Source organism: Chaetodon auriga, chromosome 20, assembly GCF_051107435.1.
Source record: "Chaetodon auriga isolate fChaAug3 chromosome 20, fChaAug3.hap1, whole genome shotgun sequence".
In the NCBI taxonomy this organism is placed as follows: domain Eukaryota; kingdom Metazoa; phylum Chordata; class Actinopteri; order Chaetodontiformes; family Chaetodontidae; genus Chaetodon; species Chaetodon auriga.
The window spans coordinates 15,509,897-15,526,319 of record NC_135093.1 but is presented as its reverse complement, the minus strand read 5'-3'; the positions used below and the strand labels follow the sequence as shown (position 1 = coordinate 15,526,319).

The window sequence follows — 16,423 nt, the reverse complement described above, 5'->3', positions numbered from 1 at the left end:
GTAATTACATTAAACTGCTGTCTGGATGGCATTTTAGTCATTTATAAATGACAGGAGCTGCTTCTTAATACAAAGATATTCTGCCAGAAAATGTGACCCTTATCATCAGCAGGCTTGTCAAAAAGTAGCAATAAATGTTTTTTTTTTTAACCAACTGAGGTCAAAGTGGGACAAGCCAAGAAGCATAACATCACCTCATAAAATTGATCTTGATAACGTTTTAGCAGACGGTTGCTGACTTACACATCCTGCAGACACAGAGCGACATTAGTATTCATTCAAAGTTATGTTCCTGGCCAGCTGACAAGTGTAGGGCAGGCAGTGTAAAGGTAATGTACAGTGGGTTTATCAAAACACATTTGTTTGAAACAAGGCCGATGAGAGCGGCGAGGCTGAACCAGAACATTAAAGCTGCAGATTGTGAAACCAAAACAATGAGCTGAAACTGCCTAAAATGCTCTGTAGAGCTGAGGGGAACTGCAGAGCTGGTGATATTTCTCTGAGGGTTCGTCACCACAAACGATTGTCAAATGTAAAAATATTTAGTATTTTCAGTGTTTTGCTTGCCATTTAATTGTTTGAACAGTAAACTGCTCAAACAGTTCTTTCTGAATGCAGAGACATGCTTTAACGGTCTTCTGAACCTCATTAAGAGACTACTGTTCGTGTCCCACCACAGACCATAACCACAACAATAACCATGACTGCTTCCTAACCTAATCAAGTCTTGACCGTAGTTCTTCTGCAATGACCACAACCTCTTCCTGACCTTAACCACCCTGTTTCTGCCATGTACAGTTATTGTAGAAGAAAAGAACAGGGCTTGACAGAATAGTACTTACTCTAATTTTACAGCTCCTGTAAGGCGATAGGGTTGTCTGTGACTGTACACAAATCAAACTGCACACTGAGTTTATGGAACTGAAGCGTAGGAAATGCAGATCTATGAGCAACAGGCAGAGATGCACTTCTAAAGTGAACAATGTTCCTCCAGTCGGGGCTTAAATTATAGGAGGACCAGCCAATGCCCCAAAGAGAAGCAGGAGGGAATTATGGTGGAAAACCACACACATTTTTTCTTAGACTGGATTGAAAACACTGACCTGCACGTGTAATATTAGAATCATCCCACCAGAGATCCTGTCTGAGTGAGGCTCTTGTCTGTTTGAAAGCAGGATTTAATAGCATGAACTGAGCAGGTTTAAATGTTTGGTTTTTAAAGGCAGTAGCATAAATTGGTCCTTGAATCTCCATTTCAAGTACTTTTGATTTCAGCTTCTCCATCATGCTTTTTTTTTTTTTTTTCTCCAGTTAATTTTGGAAAGGTTTTCACACACCTAAATGAGTTCAAATTCCTCTCCGTCTGCAGAGAATCCTGCGCCATTGGAAATGAGTTTTTCACACGGCGGCTGCATTGATTTGCATCAGTTCTTTCAGCAAGAACAAACTTGTCTCGGAGATGACAGTTAAGCATTTAACACACACACACATTCTCCGTCTCTGCGCACACTCGCGCGTGAACGCACACTGTCGCACTCGGCTATTTTAAAATTTTGACAAGTGAAACAATTAGCTTCCCTGACTTTGATTGTTCAACAAAATCATGAGTCACTCACGCCGCTGCATTCCACCACCGCCATTATATGAATAACCAATTTGTGTGCAACAAAACAATTGCAGTCTTGACAGGCAAATTTATTATAATTAATGATAATCATTTATCCTCCCTCAGAGTCTGAGAGCTGATATTCAAATCGTAATAAAACAAGTGTTTACTGCATTCTTTCGGGGTGGAGAGAGCTGTAACCCAATCCTGAAAGAACACCCCCCTGCACACACACATATTACTGTATCTCGAGGCCCCATGTAGGTCTTTATGTCAAGCCTTCCTCCAGTCACTGATTTGCCCTTTATGGCTTAACACTTTGTTTGAGGAGTTCTTCAGAGCCATGTGGAGAAGCTCTGAAGAGATTTGCCACTGATATCTGAATCATGATGTCACACTCTTACCATGTTGCGCACAGCCACCCTGAGGAAGGCGTCAGAGGGGAAAAGGGTGCACATATGGGCAGTAATTGTTCGTGGGAATAGGGGACAGACTTGCCTTTAAAATACCTGTCATGTGTATGTCTTTTAATTGTAGAATATAAACTCCCCAAGGTTGCTAGAGTCCCAAATTCCCAGAAAATATAGAAAGGGCATCACAGTGGTGTCTTCATTGGCAGCTATGCTCTTGTGAGTAGCAGCAAGAATGTAGTTGAATTGATTGCACCTTGGATTTCAGTTCTCAGGTTATTATACGGGCTGCCCTGGCCAGCTGATTAGTGGAGCTCTTTAATTGTGGCTGTGACAGAAATCTTTTCAAACCCAGCTAATTAAATATGAATAAATGTTTGCTTTCCTCCGTGGGCTTATTGGGGAAAAAAATCATTAAATTCATATTTTGATTGTCAGATGATGATGTGTAATTGTATTATTTCAGTAAAACAACACCGGAACTGAGCATGAGTCAAAGCTAAGACTGCAAAAGACAGTGAACTATAGAAGTAAATGGCTGTAATTAAAATGAAATCACGTAATCAAATTCCATTTGGAAATAACATTTTTCATAATGCTACACCTCATACTTTAATTAGAAGTGACCTAAAGGCTGGGCATGTGTTTGAGGAAAAAATAAATTATATATATATATATATATAGTCACATACACTCACACAAACAGTACGAGGACCATGTGGACAGCCGCTGCCTGGCACCTGGGGACCAATTCCAGCTCTATCCCAGTGCCTTGGTCAAAGGCACTGACAAGACGCTTAACCTAATATACATGTATTTGATGGCGGGGGAAATCGGAGCCCCTACAGGAAACCCACAGCACAGGGAGAACATGCAAACCCCACACAGAAAAAAGTTACGTTTAAATACAACAGACGACTGTGCAATTTCATTCTCAAGTTCAGATTTGCCAACTTGTGCCATACATTTATCTATTTATTTTCCAGGAACTATGTACATTAATCAGATTATCCATTCAAACGACAATCAAACTAACAGCAAATCTAACAGAGGAACACAGGCACAACATGATGCAGCTGATCAGAGGAGAAAAAACTAAAAGGAGTAAAACGACGTGCAACGCAGGACATGTGCAATTACTACGCAAGAACATTAAGCAGATAATCAGGCATTTAACATAGCAACATACAATTGTATTACCCTACACAAGACAGGTACTTCAAAACCAGAGACACAATCTCACAAACACAGACAGAAACGAACGTAAAGTGGCCTGTTTGAACATGAAAAGTCCACTTTACATTCAACTTCAATGTCATTATTGCAGCATTATCCTCAGTCCACTGAGAAAAACATTTTTCTGATTCCGTGGCGCTTTCATCTTCATTTTCATTTAGGCACCGTAATGGATTTTTGACATTAAAATGAGCCTGTTTCACTTTGTAAATCCAATTTTGTCACACACCATAGGCACAGCAATTGAAAATTAAATTTTAATTTGTTTAAATGATTTCATTTGAATATTAGCATGCACAGACTTCCATAGGTTCTTTGAAATGGACTGATTTGGGGTGATGGAAACTATTTTGCAGTTTTAAAAGTTTGCCTGCAGTCGTAAAGATTCTGTGTTTTTGTTTAAAGATCTCAGTTCTCTATCAATTACCCAAAAAGTAATTTTCAAGGTTAGTGCAGTAATGAGACAGAAACACTAATTCTTTTGTCAGATTTCTGGAAATAACAATCATTCACTTTATTCGAATTTGGGGGGTTTGTTGTAGTTTCTTTCTTCATAGTTTTCTCCCCCACTTATCAAACCAAATCCGCATACTTGATTTGCAGCATATGTTCCAGACTCTGTATCTGATTCCAGCCCACTCCCTGCACAAGGAGTCAACAAATACATATTGGTTTCAGTAGGATAAGTGGCAGCGCTGATAGACAGATAGTTGCAGCTATGCCAAACCACAGGGAAAACAAGGCCAGTAAAGGCTGCAAACAAATAGTTTCTTACTAACCCATTCCCTTTTGCCATGTTCTCCCGACTCAAACAACTGTTACTGAGTGAAATGGCAACTTGAAAACATCCTCCTCATCCTCTGCCACCTCCCCCGATAGCCCACCCCATTCTTTCTGTGAGCCAAAGCCGTGACTTCAAGGTCCAATAAGATGTTTCATAATCGAAAATGCAGAAAAATTCTCTCTCTTTTTCTCGGTCTCTCCCTCTCTCTGGCTCCCTCTCGCCCCCATCTGCAGATGAGTGGTGGCTGTGCATGTCCTTGAAACGTGAACAAAAAGAGAAATATTAAAACTTTTTAAAGCAAAGCATCCTTCTGAAATGGCAGCCTGTGGGAGGATGGGGGTGGGGTGGATACGGCGGTGTGTGTGTGTGTGTGTGTGCTTGTGCATGCATGTGGGTGCATTAACACTCCAAAGCTTTCGTCTTGAAATGACCCCTTTACACTTTATATCTCCTAACTCATCGTGCCTTTTTTTCTGCTTTCCATTTTGCTTGACAGTGCGTGTGTGTGTGCTCTCGTGTGCGTGTGTGACCATAGTCCATGATAATAAAGCATCAAAATTCACTAAAAAACAGCCATACAATGCCGATACAGCTTCCATACAGTATAAACACACATGCATATACTGTACATATCACATGAAAGTGAAAATATTCAAATATTTAACTATACACAGGCTTTGTTCGGATTAACCAGTGCATTAATGATGTTATCCAATCAGCACATGCATTTGTATTCAAAGGATTTATTATCAGTACCTCACATTTACATTGATGAACCTATGCTTATGTAAAATCCTAGCTCGCATGCAAACAGTGTGCCCTGAACACACAGGTCTTTGCATCAGTTCAGTGCATATTAAATTTGCCTATAAGCACGCTGCTCTCAGTTTGTGCTTGTAAATCAAGCATGTTTGATTAGTGGGGGGAGGGCCCAAAGAAGAAAACAGAGGACAGAAGAAACAACAAAGCCCCAGTGTGTGATTTGTGTCAATATGTATTTCTGTTATCCATCAACGGATGGTTCAAAGTGTTTTTCATTGTAATTGAGCTTGTTTTCCTTCCTCAAACAAAGCAGAACTGTGGCAATTACTGTCGATATTACTAATATGTAAAGTTTTATTTTTACCTTCTGTCATTTCTTTTTAAAACCTTTAAAAACATAAGACCCAAGTTGTATGAAACCAGAATCATCTTTTCCAAAGGGAGCATGCAAGCATTGGAATCTGACACGCATAGGTCAGACTATGGGCCCGATCGTACACATGCAAATGCAATGATAACTGCAAAGCATTAGGTCTTGGTTGCATGGGCTCTAAGGGCGTCTCCACGTGCACCTGCAATGCAAATTTATGCCATTGGTGGGTGTTAATTTGTGGTAAAAGAAGATGCATTTGTGTTTAGTATCATTTTGGAATCAACAAAATACTCATTTACATTAAACTCTTTGGCATCAAATCCAATGTCAAAATCACCATATAACATACCATAATAATAATACAGTACAATATAGAGCTCGTACTAATACAGCTTTTGAAGACCAACACTGCAGAAAGAAAAGATCATCTGGATCCAATAAAATATGAGATTATGAAAAACACTGTTTGTGTGTTTTTTATAGACACAGCCTCTTTATTTAAGTCTACAGGTGAGTCTGTGTGTGTGTGTGTGTGTGTGTGTGTGTGTGTGTGCGTGCGCGCGCGTGTGTGTGTCATGTGTCGTGTTCAGCTCTGCTCTCCCGGAGCTGCTTCACACTCTAATCTGAAAATGAAACACCTTGGTCTTTTAATAAGTGCTAAAATATTCCAAATATTATTCCTCCACCAGGTTGGCTCATGTTTTTATGCACTCAGAGAACATTCAGCCATCCCATTATCCTCTAATAAAAACACACAGACTTCAGATTTAGAATCAATCAGGTCAAAATTGCTTTTTTTTTAAAAAAATTCATTTGATCCACAGAAATGCTGATAAACTTCAAACACTAACATTTTTCTTTGAAATACTGCTAGTCATTTTCTAAAGGACACCATATGTGTCGATTCATATGGTTCTTTCCAGGCAGCTGCTTCTTTGTGTTTCTTTCAGTCTTCCACTGTACAGATTGGGAATGTAGGAGGTCCGTCACAGGGGGACGTCAACTCCTTTATTTTTTGTCAAAATTATGTTGAAGTAAGGTCACAGAGAAACATTTCTGGGGATATTCAACGATCAGCTTTAAAACAAAGGACAACTAGGTTGATGTTCATTCCATTGTTTTCCAGCTTTGTTTCTGGATTTATTCTAATTTGATTACATTTTAAATTGAATAGGAACAAGTGCACAGCAGTTATAGCCTATTGTAATGTGCAATGCTTACCCTTAGATGGGTCCTTGAAATGCTTCTCAGAAAATTATAGAGCATTTGTGCTTTTTTACCAAATTAAACTCTAAATTGTCCCTGAATGCACAAGCAAGGTAAGTTTTTAGTGGTGGTGATCTTTGTATTTAGTAAAATGGGCAAAAAAAACTGTGGTTGTCTGGAGTGGTTTGTACTGTGAGCTAAATGCTAACATCAGCATGCTAACACGCTCAAAATGCCAATGCTAACTTGCTGGCGTTCAACAGATAATGGCAACTTTCAGTGAATCACCGCAGTCTTTAGGATTTTTTGTCTCAGGATCATAAAATTTTGTGGCAACCCATCTCACGTTGAGCTATTTCACTCTGGAGCAGAGTGGTCGACTGACATGACCATCCTTAGACCATCCATTGGAAAATGGTTGGCCATAATATAATGTGTACTTTATATTTTTGTAGTCAATTGGCTAAACTTTCAAAACATTTGCTGTAGGGTCTTTTTATGTACAAAGAAAGTCATTTGGCTCAGTTTTTTCAGCCAAGCTTCCAAACAGCTTTATGTCCATCACACTGGTGTTGGACTGGACAGTGTTTGATTATTAATAGAAAGAAAAATAAATACATAAGCAAATTAAAACAGAAATGTCAATTTATGTCGCATTTTATAAATAATCTAATGCCTACTTTGAATTTTTATGTCATTTTGACGCATTTCTTGGCATATTGATTTAGGTATTGGGCCATTCATTTATTTAATTATTTAGCTATTTATTGTTGATTTGGGCAGTTTTGATCCTCCATAAACAACATGAGGATAGACAAAAAAAAAATAAAAATTCAAATGATGCTTTCAAATAACATTAGTGTGTAGAGATTAAATTAGGATTACGCCTAATAAATTCAACAGAGCAGTAGCCCCCATAAATTGAAGAAGACGCTGCTCATTGCTAAAGAGAGGATCCAACTATATTTATACAAATCTTGTTAAGTGTTTGAGAAGGATTCGCCATAGGCAGCTTAAACCTCCATCAATGACAGATACACACCTCAAATGTCCTCTTTCAAACATAGTCACACACATGGAAAATCACATTGAGCTAATATCACTGCGGCAGATTATTGGTCACAGAGCTATTCACGGGAAAGCTTGTTCTGTTTTATTTTCTCTTCCCCTAATTATCATTAATCACTATTAAACAGCACATTTCGCCCACATCTGCACTGCGGCGCCCTAATTGTGGTGCATCTCGGATTAAAATCACATCGGCACATCACTGCACTGCTTGTTCGGAGGAAAACAAACATGCAGAAATACATAGAAGAAAGGAAACAAAATCTGGGATTATGTTCAATTACCAGTGTAACACGATGAGCATTAACACAAATGATGGAATGAGAGTTGTTGATTTCTGCTGCTCTGGTAGTGTTTTATCGTGCCGGTGAAGCAACTGGATAAAAAAATGTATCTGTTTAGGTCCATGTGCATAATCAGAGTGTGATTGCGGTAGAGAGCCTTATCCGTTTGTTAGTTTTATGGATCCACGCTCCAGTGAATCTGAGGGAGGGCGGATGGATGGATGGAAGTTGAGATGAAGAGCGTCATTTCCAGCCCAGCGCTTTTAAACCCCCTCTCACTGTTAGCACTGAACACCTCTCTTCCGTTATCGACTTGCTGTCTTCATATTTCCCTACCCCCGGGGCCAGGCCAGCCATCATGCCATAAAGAGGCTGTCATGACCCCCAGACACACACGCAAATACACACACATGCATACGCGCACACCACAGAGAACTGGCCAGTCAAGCAAAGGTGACCCTTCACACCCAATTCAAGTGTTGTCTCAAACCCCTTCCACTCAGTGCAGCTTTCCATGCAGGTTTCATTGCAGGTTTAACCAACTGAAACCCCTGAAGCCTGAAAACAAGTGTCACTGCCAGAAGAGATTCTAACACACTGAAGAGCCAGCAGTATTACTTTCAAAGGAAAGTTTAGGCGTGCAGATACTGATCTTTTCCTGTGTTGGAGGCTGAGAAGCAAACATAAAATTCCTGTTGACACATAAAACCCTTTTGATACTGACATTAACACGTTGGCATGCTCACCTTTGGTAATACGCATTGATAGATAGTACAGCTAAGGCTAGTGAGAATATCATAAACTAAACTGGACAAATATATTGGAGGAGTAGTCAGAGGATCATCAGACTTGTTATCGTTCATCCTCACGGTACCTGAATTTCATAAAGGTCCCAAATTTCACAGCAATCCAATTAATAGTTAAGATATACAGTACAAGTCCAGACCATAAATGTTGTCCTCATGGTGGCAACATAGGAGAAGTCAGTGGATCACCACAGTCAACAGGATACATCTTGTGGGGACCTTGAAAGTTTCTGGATCAAAGTGGTGGACTGACCAATCAGCAATGCCATCTTTACAGCTACGCTAGTAATGTGGCTAAAAAGTTTTAGCATGGATGCTCACTGTGGATCAACAGGTAGAGCAGGCTGCCCACTAATCTATTATTGGCAGTTTGATCCTTAGCACCTTTTGTCCAAATGTCAACATGTCCTTGACCAAGTCACTGAATTCCAAGTTGCTCCCAATGGTTAGGCTAGCACATGCATGCCAGCTTGCTGCTCTGTGTGACTGTGAGTGCGTGGGAATGGGTGAATGAAGAACTCTCACCACAGCTGTCAACCCCATTTAAGCCTTCCTCCACTAATGCAGCTGTCTCAGGTGCCGTCACATGCCTTAAGTGTGGAACTTTTATCACATGGAGATCGAGGAGGACATCAAAAACAGGTGTTACTATCTCTCCTCCATATACGACTACTTATTATCACGTCACCAAGATTCTGGGTGAACAAAAATCTGCACAGAAAACATAACTGAATCTTGGAGTTGTAGTTACTTCTAACTCTAGATACTTATCTACAAATATCCAAAGCCAGTGATGGACTCGAACCGGAACTTAACCCAAAAGTGGCCTCTTGGATGCCCTGATGGTACATTAGATAAAACAAGTGCTGTGTATGGTGACCCAATGTGCAAGACAATGTGATAAAGTGACCTCTTGGTGCTCCTCCTCTGGAGAAAACGTGATGCAGTGCCATATATAGGCTGTCCTACATACTGAAAAATGAGATGGCCTTTACATTCCTCTAAACGGTTCAGTGTAGCTCCGTGTGTCTGGATTACAAAGGTATAGAAGTTATACATTAAATCACATGATCACATAATAAAACAAGTTTAGTCTTAAGCAGCTGGTGCCCTTTTCATTTTTGTCGGCCCTGTCCCTCAGACCGCCTGAGTCTGCCACTGCTGAAAGGTGAACCTAAATAGATTTGATAAGGCATTTCAATTTGATAAGCAGATTCAATTCTGGGTTCCAATTAGATGAAGTGCTGTTGAACCCCAACCCTAATTTGTACTAACTCTGTAATATCTATCACACCCGTCATATAATCTGTCCGTATCTCATCATCACAGTCTGCTCGGTAGACACCAGGAACAGAGTGTTATGGTCGAATCTTAATAGACTGTACCTGTGAGATGGGTGGAGGTGTGACTGCATTCAGTAGTTAGTGTGAGTGTGTGTTTGAATAGAGGGACACTGTGACAAATGATGCGGCGCTGCAGGCTCACAGGCCTGGCCAACATGCAGCGGCTCTCCTCCTTTGCTCTGTCTTCAGCTGTTTCTGTGTCTAATTACGACCTCTATTTTCTTCCTCTTTTGCGCAGCATGGTCCTCTTTTTTTTTTCTTCTCAATTTGGCAGACAGTCTCACTTTATTATGGCCCACACTGGCCTTTTATTGCCCACCAGCAGCAAACTTTGTGCAATTTGTCATTGAGGGAGTATGGATGAGTTCTTTTGGCTGCCTCTGCCGCTCTCACCTAAAAATCTAATCAGATCAACGTAGGGCCCTAATCACTTCCTCTCTCGCCTTGATTGCATTTATAGACGTTCTGTCGCTCTGTGCTCCCCCAATTGAGCATTTCATAATTACTCTCCTCTTACATTTGTTTATTTATACCCTCCAGTACAGTACTTGCCAAGCCCTTCGCCAATGAGTGAGGATGAGAAGTTTATGGAGGTGGGGAGAGAAAGAGTAAGAGCCTTTGGGAAAAATGTGAAAATCATTACCACCCCTTTGTGCTTGAAATAAGTGCTTCACTGCTTTTATATTCTTAGCAGTTCATTGTGTATATTACGATCAACCCCCTGGAGTCTGAGGGTATTTTCAGACAGTCTGATCATTTCGGCGTGCTCTGATGTTGTTGTCAGTTTGAACTGATAAAAGCAGTATTTCAATAGTCACGTGTTCAGCACGTTCAGCTACAATAATATCTCAGTCATGTGTATTTCATGAGAGGATATATATACATATTTTTTTAAGGAAGTAAGTGGTAAATGAACTTGTTGGAACAAGAACTGTGCGGGAATGTGTGGAAAACATGACCTTAACCAGTATCACACACCATTTTAGTCAGTTGAGGTGATACTCTTTTGTCTGCTCCATTGATTTGGACAATTAGATAGCCATCTAAGCATGTATGTCCATTGTTTAGGGAGCAATTCCCTTTCACATTGAATGTGTAAAGAAGCTGTTTACAGGTAAATACACCCCCACACTCCTCTACATGAGACTTATTTCTCTGATGTTTCAAGATATTGCCTATAAATGCGTTTGATGTTGGTTAGCTTTGTAGTAGTTTTACTAGTTTTACTACTATTACAGTGTTTATTTGCCAACACACAACACACAAATCTCCCAGTGTGATAGTGAGAAATGCTCACACTTACTCATCCGGTTCATCTTCGTCTGGGTCGTAGCTCACAATGACAGTGTTTCTCATCAGGGTCAATGTCTGGATCTGAGGAGCTGCCATCATTGCTCGAAATGCCCTCCAATGCACTTCCAGTGTTCTACGGTGTCTTTACATCCTCTTGGCCATCTTCCAAAATGCAAAGCATGTCTCCAAATGAATTATGCTTGAACCTGCATGGCATTTTATCTTGTTCATCATGAGCATTCTCCAGGGTGACTTAGGTTCTGCCTCATTACCAAAGTTAGCTGTGCAGAGATGTATATTTCACTTACTTTAGATACTCGTCAAAAATAATTAGTTTTTTCTGGAGTGTTATTTAAAAGAAAACACTTTGAGGTTTCTGTCAAAGCTTATGTGATGTTTAAACACCAATGGTGCATGAAGCATTTCATTTAATTTATGTTCCAGACGAAACTGGTGAGGGAGGATTCTACACTGCTGGCAATGCAGTGGACTTCAGGGGGTTAAAATATATAAGTAGTACAGACTAAAGCCTAAATTAGAAAATATAGGTTATAGCATTATGACTTTTAGTTTTGCTGATTTAGGTAATAGGCTGTTTGCAGTTTGATCAATCTGAGCAACCGTAAACGATGCAGGAAGTCACCTCTGGCCCTTCATCTGCAGTTCGCGCCACAACAGAAGAGTGATGTGACATCATGTGCAAACAACCAATGAAGAGTGGTTAGTTCATCATTAAAGTAACAACTATTCAAAAGCAACAGTAGAACATTCAGGAATATAGAACTGCACAGACCCACCAAAACAAGATGGAGGAAAGTCCTAGCTATTGGGTGACAGTGGCAAGCATCAAGCATTTACGGGAGCAGGAGCTGCAAAGCCGCCCGATAATGAAACATTTTGGGAGGAAAACTTTTTTTTGTTTTCTTTTTTCAATAAAGCAACATTATTTTGTTTGCAACAAGGCCGTCCATAGTTGCACTGTTGGCCTGGCTGCAATGGAATATGGACTTATGGATATGGAAAAATCCAAGAAAAGTGTGGCACGATCGAATGGCACTCATCCATTACTGTCCATTAGATTGGTGGGTTTGAAGTCTTACCACAACACATTGCACAGAGGTTTATAATTCTATGAGAAAAAGAAGCACCCTGGTGGACCAGAGGTTAAGACATTGACCAAGAACTACAACGTCCCAGTTCATGTCACTTCACATCTTCACTTCTGATCATTTCCTCTCATCTCTCTACTGCTGACTTACTAATAAAGGTAGAACAGCCACAAAAATATACTTCAAAAATACACACATACAAATGGATTCATTTCGACTGATTTTGAACTTCCTGCTCTTTTTCTCTTAGTCAGAATAGGTTTAAAAACTTGCAGCGATTTCCACTTTTATGGTGTGGACGTTGAACGGCACCGGCTGCCCGTGTCCAAACATCATTAAAAGGCAGGGATATTGAACAGCTGGAGTGGATGACGCATCTGCGCCAGTGAAACATTAACCTCACGCTGGGAGATGGTTTAGCCGCGCTCACCTCAGCCTGAATGTGCAGGCTGGCCTTGGATCAAATGATGACAGAATCCTCATCTCTTTATGTCGTTCTTATTACTTCTATCCACAACTATGCCGAGTACAAAAATGTTCCGATCATGAGCTCCTTACATTACATTGAGTGTCTCTGCAAATCCACCCGAGAGATTTCATCCGTATTGATTTTCCCTTTTAACTCATCTGACATTTTGTAGCAGGGAGGAAGGTTTAAATGTGAAGGAGGGACTCTGCAACAGAAATATAGATTCTCTGGAAGAGTTTTTAACTCCAAGGCCTCCGCTATTTTGTACTCACTGTGGAGATCAACCTTGTGTCTCACTATCATAATGTTTGTGAAGTTGACTTGCCAAAAATATATGATTTTCTATCAGTAACTCTCATTATGTTCTGTCTGTATGTTCCAGGTTCAACTGATCCACTACAATCATGAGCTGTACACAAATTATACAGAAGCTGCTAAAAGCCCCAATGGACTGGTCATAGTGTCCATATTCATGAAGGTAAGTCTCATACATATGTTTAATGACTGCCAATGTGTTTTTTACATGTCATGACCCAGCAGCTGCTATTTTTATTGGGTTAAACCTTGGATATCCAGCACAGTACTCATCATTGCATTAGATACTGATTCAGCTTCACCGGACGTACAATGGCTGTACAAGCAACTTTACTTGGTTTAATCAATGTTTCAGCATTACAGGACAGCTTCAGTACACAGATGGAATACATAGAGCAAAATGGAATGGGACCTAACATTGTTTTCAGTGCAGATGAGACTCAATTAAAGGTGGACCAGGTGTTTATTCATGTGTTTCCGTGCAGCAGCACTGATATGCAGGGTTTTCCCTCTTGTTGTCATTATTTTTTAGGGTGGGAAAACATCCAAAAAACTTTAAAGGTGCTTCTGTGTGCCTTTCACAGATTTCTCGGTGGATGTCCATATTCAGCTTAATTGCATCGAGGTTGAATCTGCTTTGTTTCTGATCTCATGTACCTTTAAGACACTAAAGAGGCTGATTTTCCGTGTTTGTGTCTAGTAGCCACAATATTGGTTTAAAAGAAATCTGTCAGGAGCTGAATTATCCTTCAGCGCGGTGGTCTCAGAGCCCTCACCCCTCCACTCTCCTGCTCCCCCCTGTGTCTTTGCCTGAAATCTTCTAAATGTTCAATGCAAGAACTCACAAACACTTAGGAATCCAATTATCCTACAGAGCAAAACCTTGTGTGTCTTGGCTTTGTGTCAGCGGTGGCAGAGCTCCCCTGCCTCTGTTGTGTATGAGAGGTCTCCATCTTGAATGAGAGGCTCAAAGATCAAAGAGACAGCCGTCGTCCTCAGCGCTGTGTGCACTAGCCTGAAAAGTTCAGCGGCTAACTGCTAATTAGCTCCCCAATGTCAATGGGACCATCATTCAGTCTTGAAGAGACAGAGGAGAAGCTGACCTAGGTCAACCCTCCTCGACTCCCCCCTCGAAACAGCAGGAGAGTGTGTCGGAGGACATGGAGGAGCTGGGCTTTGAAAGTGGAGTGCAGCAGGTGTTGCTGCTGTGTACGACAGCCAGAGGAAATGACCCTGTAACAGCAGCATACAGCTCTGCACGGCCAAAAAAATTAAAAAGAGACTGTTCATGTGTTATTATTTACAAATGTACTTATTACATCTTAAAGGTGCCATGCATATTTTATGCACAACAGTAGGCAAATTTTCTGACATTCATCAATTCAGAAATTAAAGAAAATGGGAGCCTGTGTTACAAAAAGAAATCTGGTTATTTAATATAAAGCAAAAGGTGCAAGACTTTGTTTGTAGCCTCTTCTCTGTAGCTACAGCAGCTAAGGATAATTTGAACTGGGTTAATACTCAAACCATAACATAAAATAAACATACATGATTTCTCAGAGGCAAAGTTGATAAATGATTCAAAGTAATGGCTAAAAAGCAAACATATGGAGACTCTGTTTCTCTGTTGAGGAGCATCCCTAACAGAAAACGATGAAATAGGGATTTCCAGTGGTAAAAAAAAATACTGTAGGAACCAGAAGCATCTTCTGCTGCCCAAATTGAAGTGGGGGGACAGTTTCCCCAGTATAAATTCATTATTGTCATCATTCCAGCTTACATCAGTTTGGCATGGCAGATAGCCCTAAATACGAAGAAGCCAGTCAGAGTCATGAATGAGATGTCGTGAATTCAAAACCCCTCATCAATAGTGCAATCTCAAGCTCCTACTCATTGTTAGTGGTGCACTAACAGAATTTTATGCTCAGTGGTTTAATGTTTCTTAATAAAATGCACATCAGAAGTCATAGTTCACTTCTTTACTTTTGTTTCTGTGCGCACAGGCTTGTATCATGTTTTCTAACACAGTATTATGTTCTGTTAATTAAATTAGTAGGGTTGTACGTCTAGCCGAGCCTTGGAGGAGCTCCAACTGTCACCTGACATTTTCTATGCAGAAAATGAAAGAGAGTTTTACTTCCACACACAGAGGCACACACAACAGCTCCCACTTTTCACTTTGTTTTGGGAGGGATTAGGGATCAGACTCTTTGTTTAGAGCAGGGGCTCTATACACTGTATTCATAATATAGTACTTCCAAGAAGTCCTTTTTTAAAGCTGCACTTCAGACACTTTCCAATCAGTCTCAGCCAGTCAGACGGCAGCATGCTTCCACTCACAGCAAAATGAGACCATACCTTTGCTCCACTCTCCCAAATATAAGGTATTACATTTATCCCTTTTCATTAAGCTTTGGATGAATACTCCAGCTCGACCTTCATTAAAAGACATTGCAGCAGTGCTAATTCAGAAGTAGTGAAGTCCAGGGGAAGGCAATTTTGTTAATGCCCACATGTCCGAAAGTTTTGGTAATATCCGAAGAGATTACATGATCAGGCACACACTTACCTGCCACCCACTCACGCACCCACCCTACTGCACTCCAGCTGGTTATCTGCTAACGTCTCTCTGCTCCCACTATCTTAAGCATGTTTCACCAGGTCAGGCTCCTCAGTAGTACCACTGAGCAGACAGGTGCTAATTAGCCACATCTCTCTCACAGCAGAAGCTCGATTTTCTCGCTTTTCGGTGACTCACGCTTTCCAAGGCCTTGTTAGATTTCCGATCCCATCGCTGTGACTCATAGTTCCAGGAAGGGCCCCCATTCTAGGCATGGAGTCGTGAGCCACCATTAAGGGCAGCAGTGGGTGACTGCAGCTATGCGGGGACCTTCGTGAAAACCAGACCCACAATAGACACTGGCACAGGCTTTTATAGCAAATGCAAGGCCATTTCACTCGTTTGATTGTCGATGGATGTAACAGCAAGAAATATGTGAATCTGCGTCGTGTGGTTGTCTTACATCTGATCGACATTCAGCCATATGGTGCTAAGTATGTACTTTTCTCACACCTAATGTGCAGACATTTCTGGAAGCGAGGAGACAGATTGACTGAATCCCCTCAGGTGCGTTTCCAGGAAAAGATTAAATGAGAGAGACAGAAAGTGGGAAAACTAGCGAGCAGCATGAGTGGCTGGTAAACGCATAATTCCTGCCTGAAGAGCGCAGGGAACAGGTCAAAGACTAAGTAATTTAGGTTGCAGTGAAGGGAGGGGGAGGACAAGCACATCTCTTTTTAATCACTTTGCCCAAAGACATCTTGACAATTAAAGTTGTGAAGTCCAACTAGCATGAGTG

At 40.8% G+C, this 16,423-nt stretch overlaps 1 protein-coding gene across 2 annotated transcripts in view; it reads left to right on the top strand.

The window, feature by feature from the left end:
* Positions 1–16,423, top strand: part of ca10a (carbonic anhydrase Xa) — a 208,847-nt gene that overhangs the window by 180,347 nt on the left and 12,077 nt on the right. For both annotated transcript variants that reach the window (XM_076760557.1, XM_076760558.1), the window contains one exon: positions 13,132–13,227. In XM_076760557.1, coding sequence (XP_076616672.1) covers positions 13,132–13,227 — 96 coding nt within the window. The remainder of the gene's footprint in view (positions 1–13,131; positions 13,228–16,423) is intronic.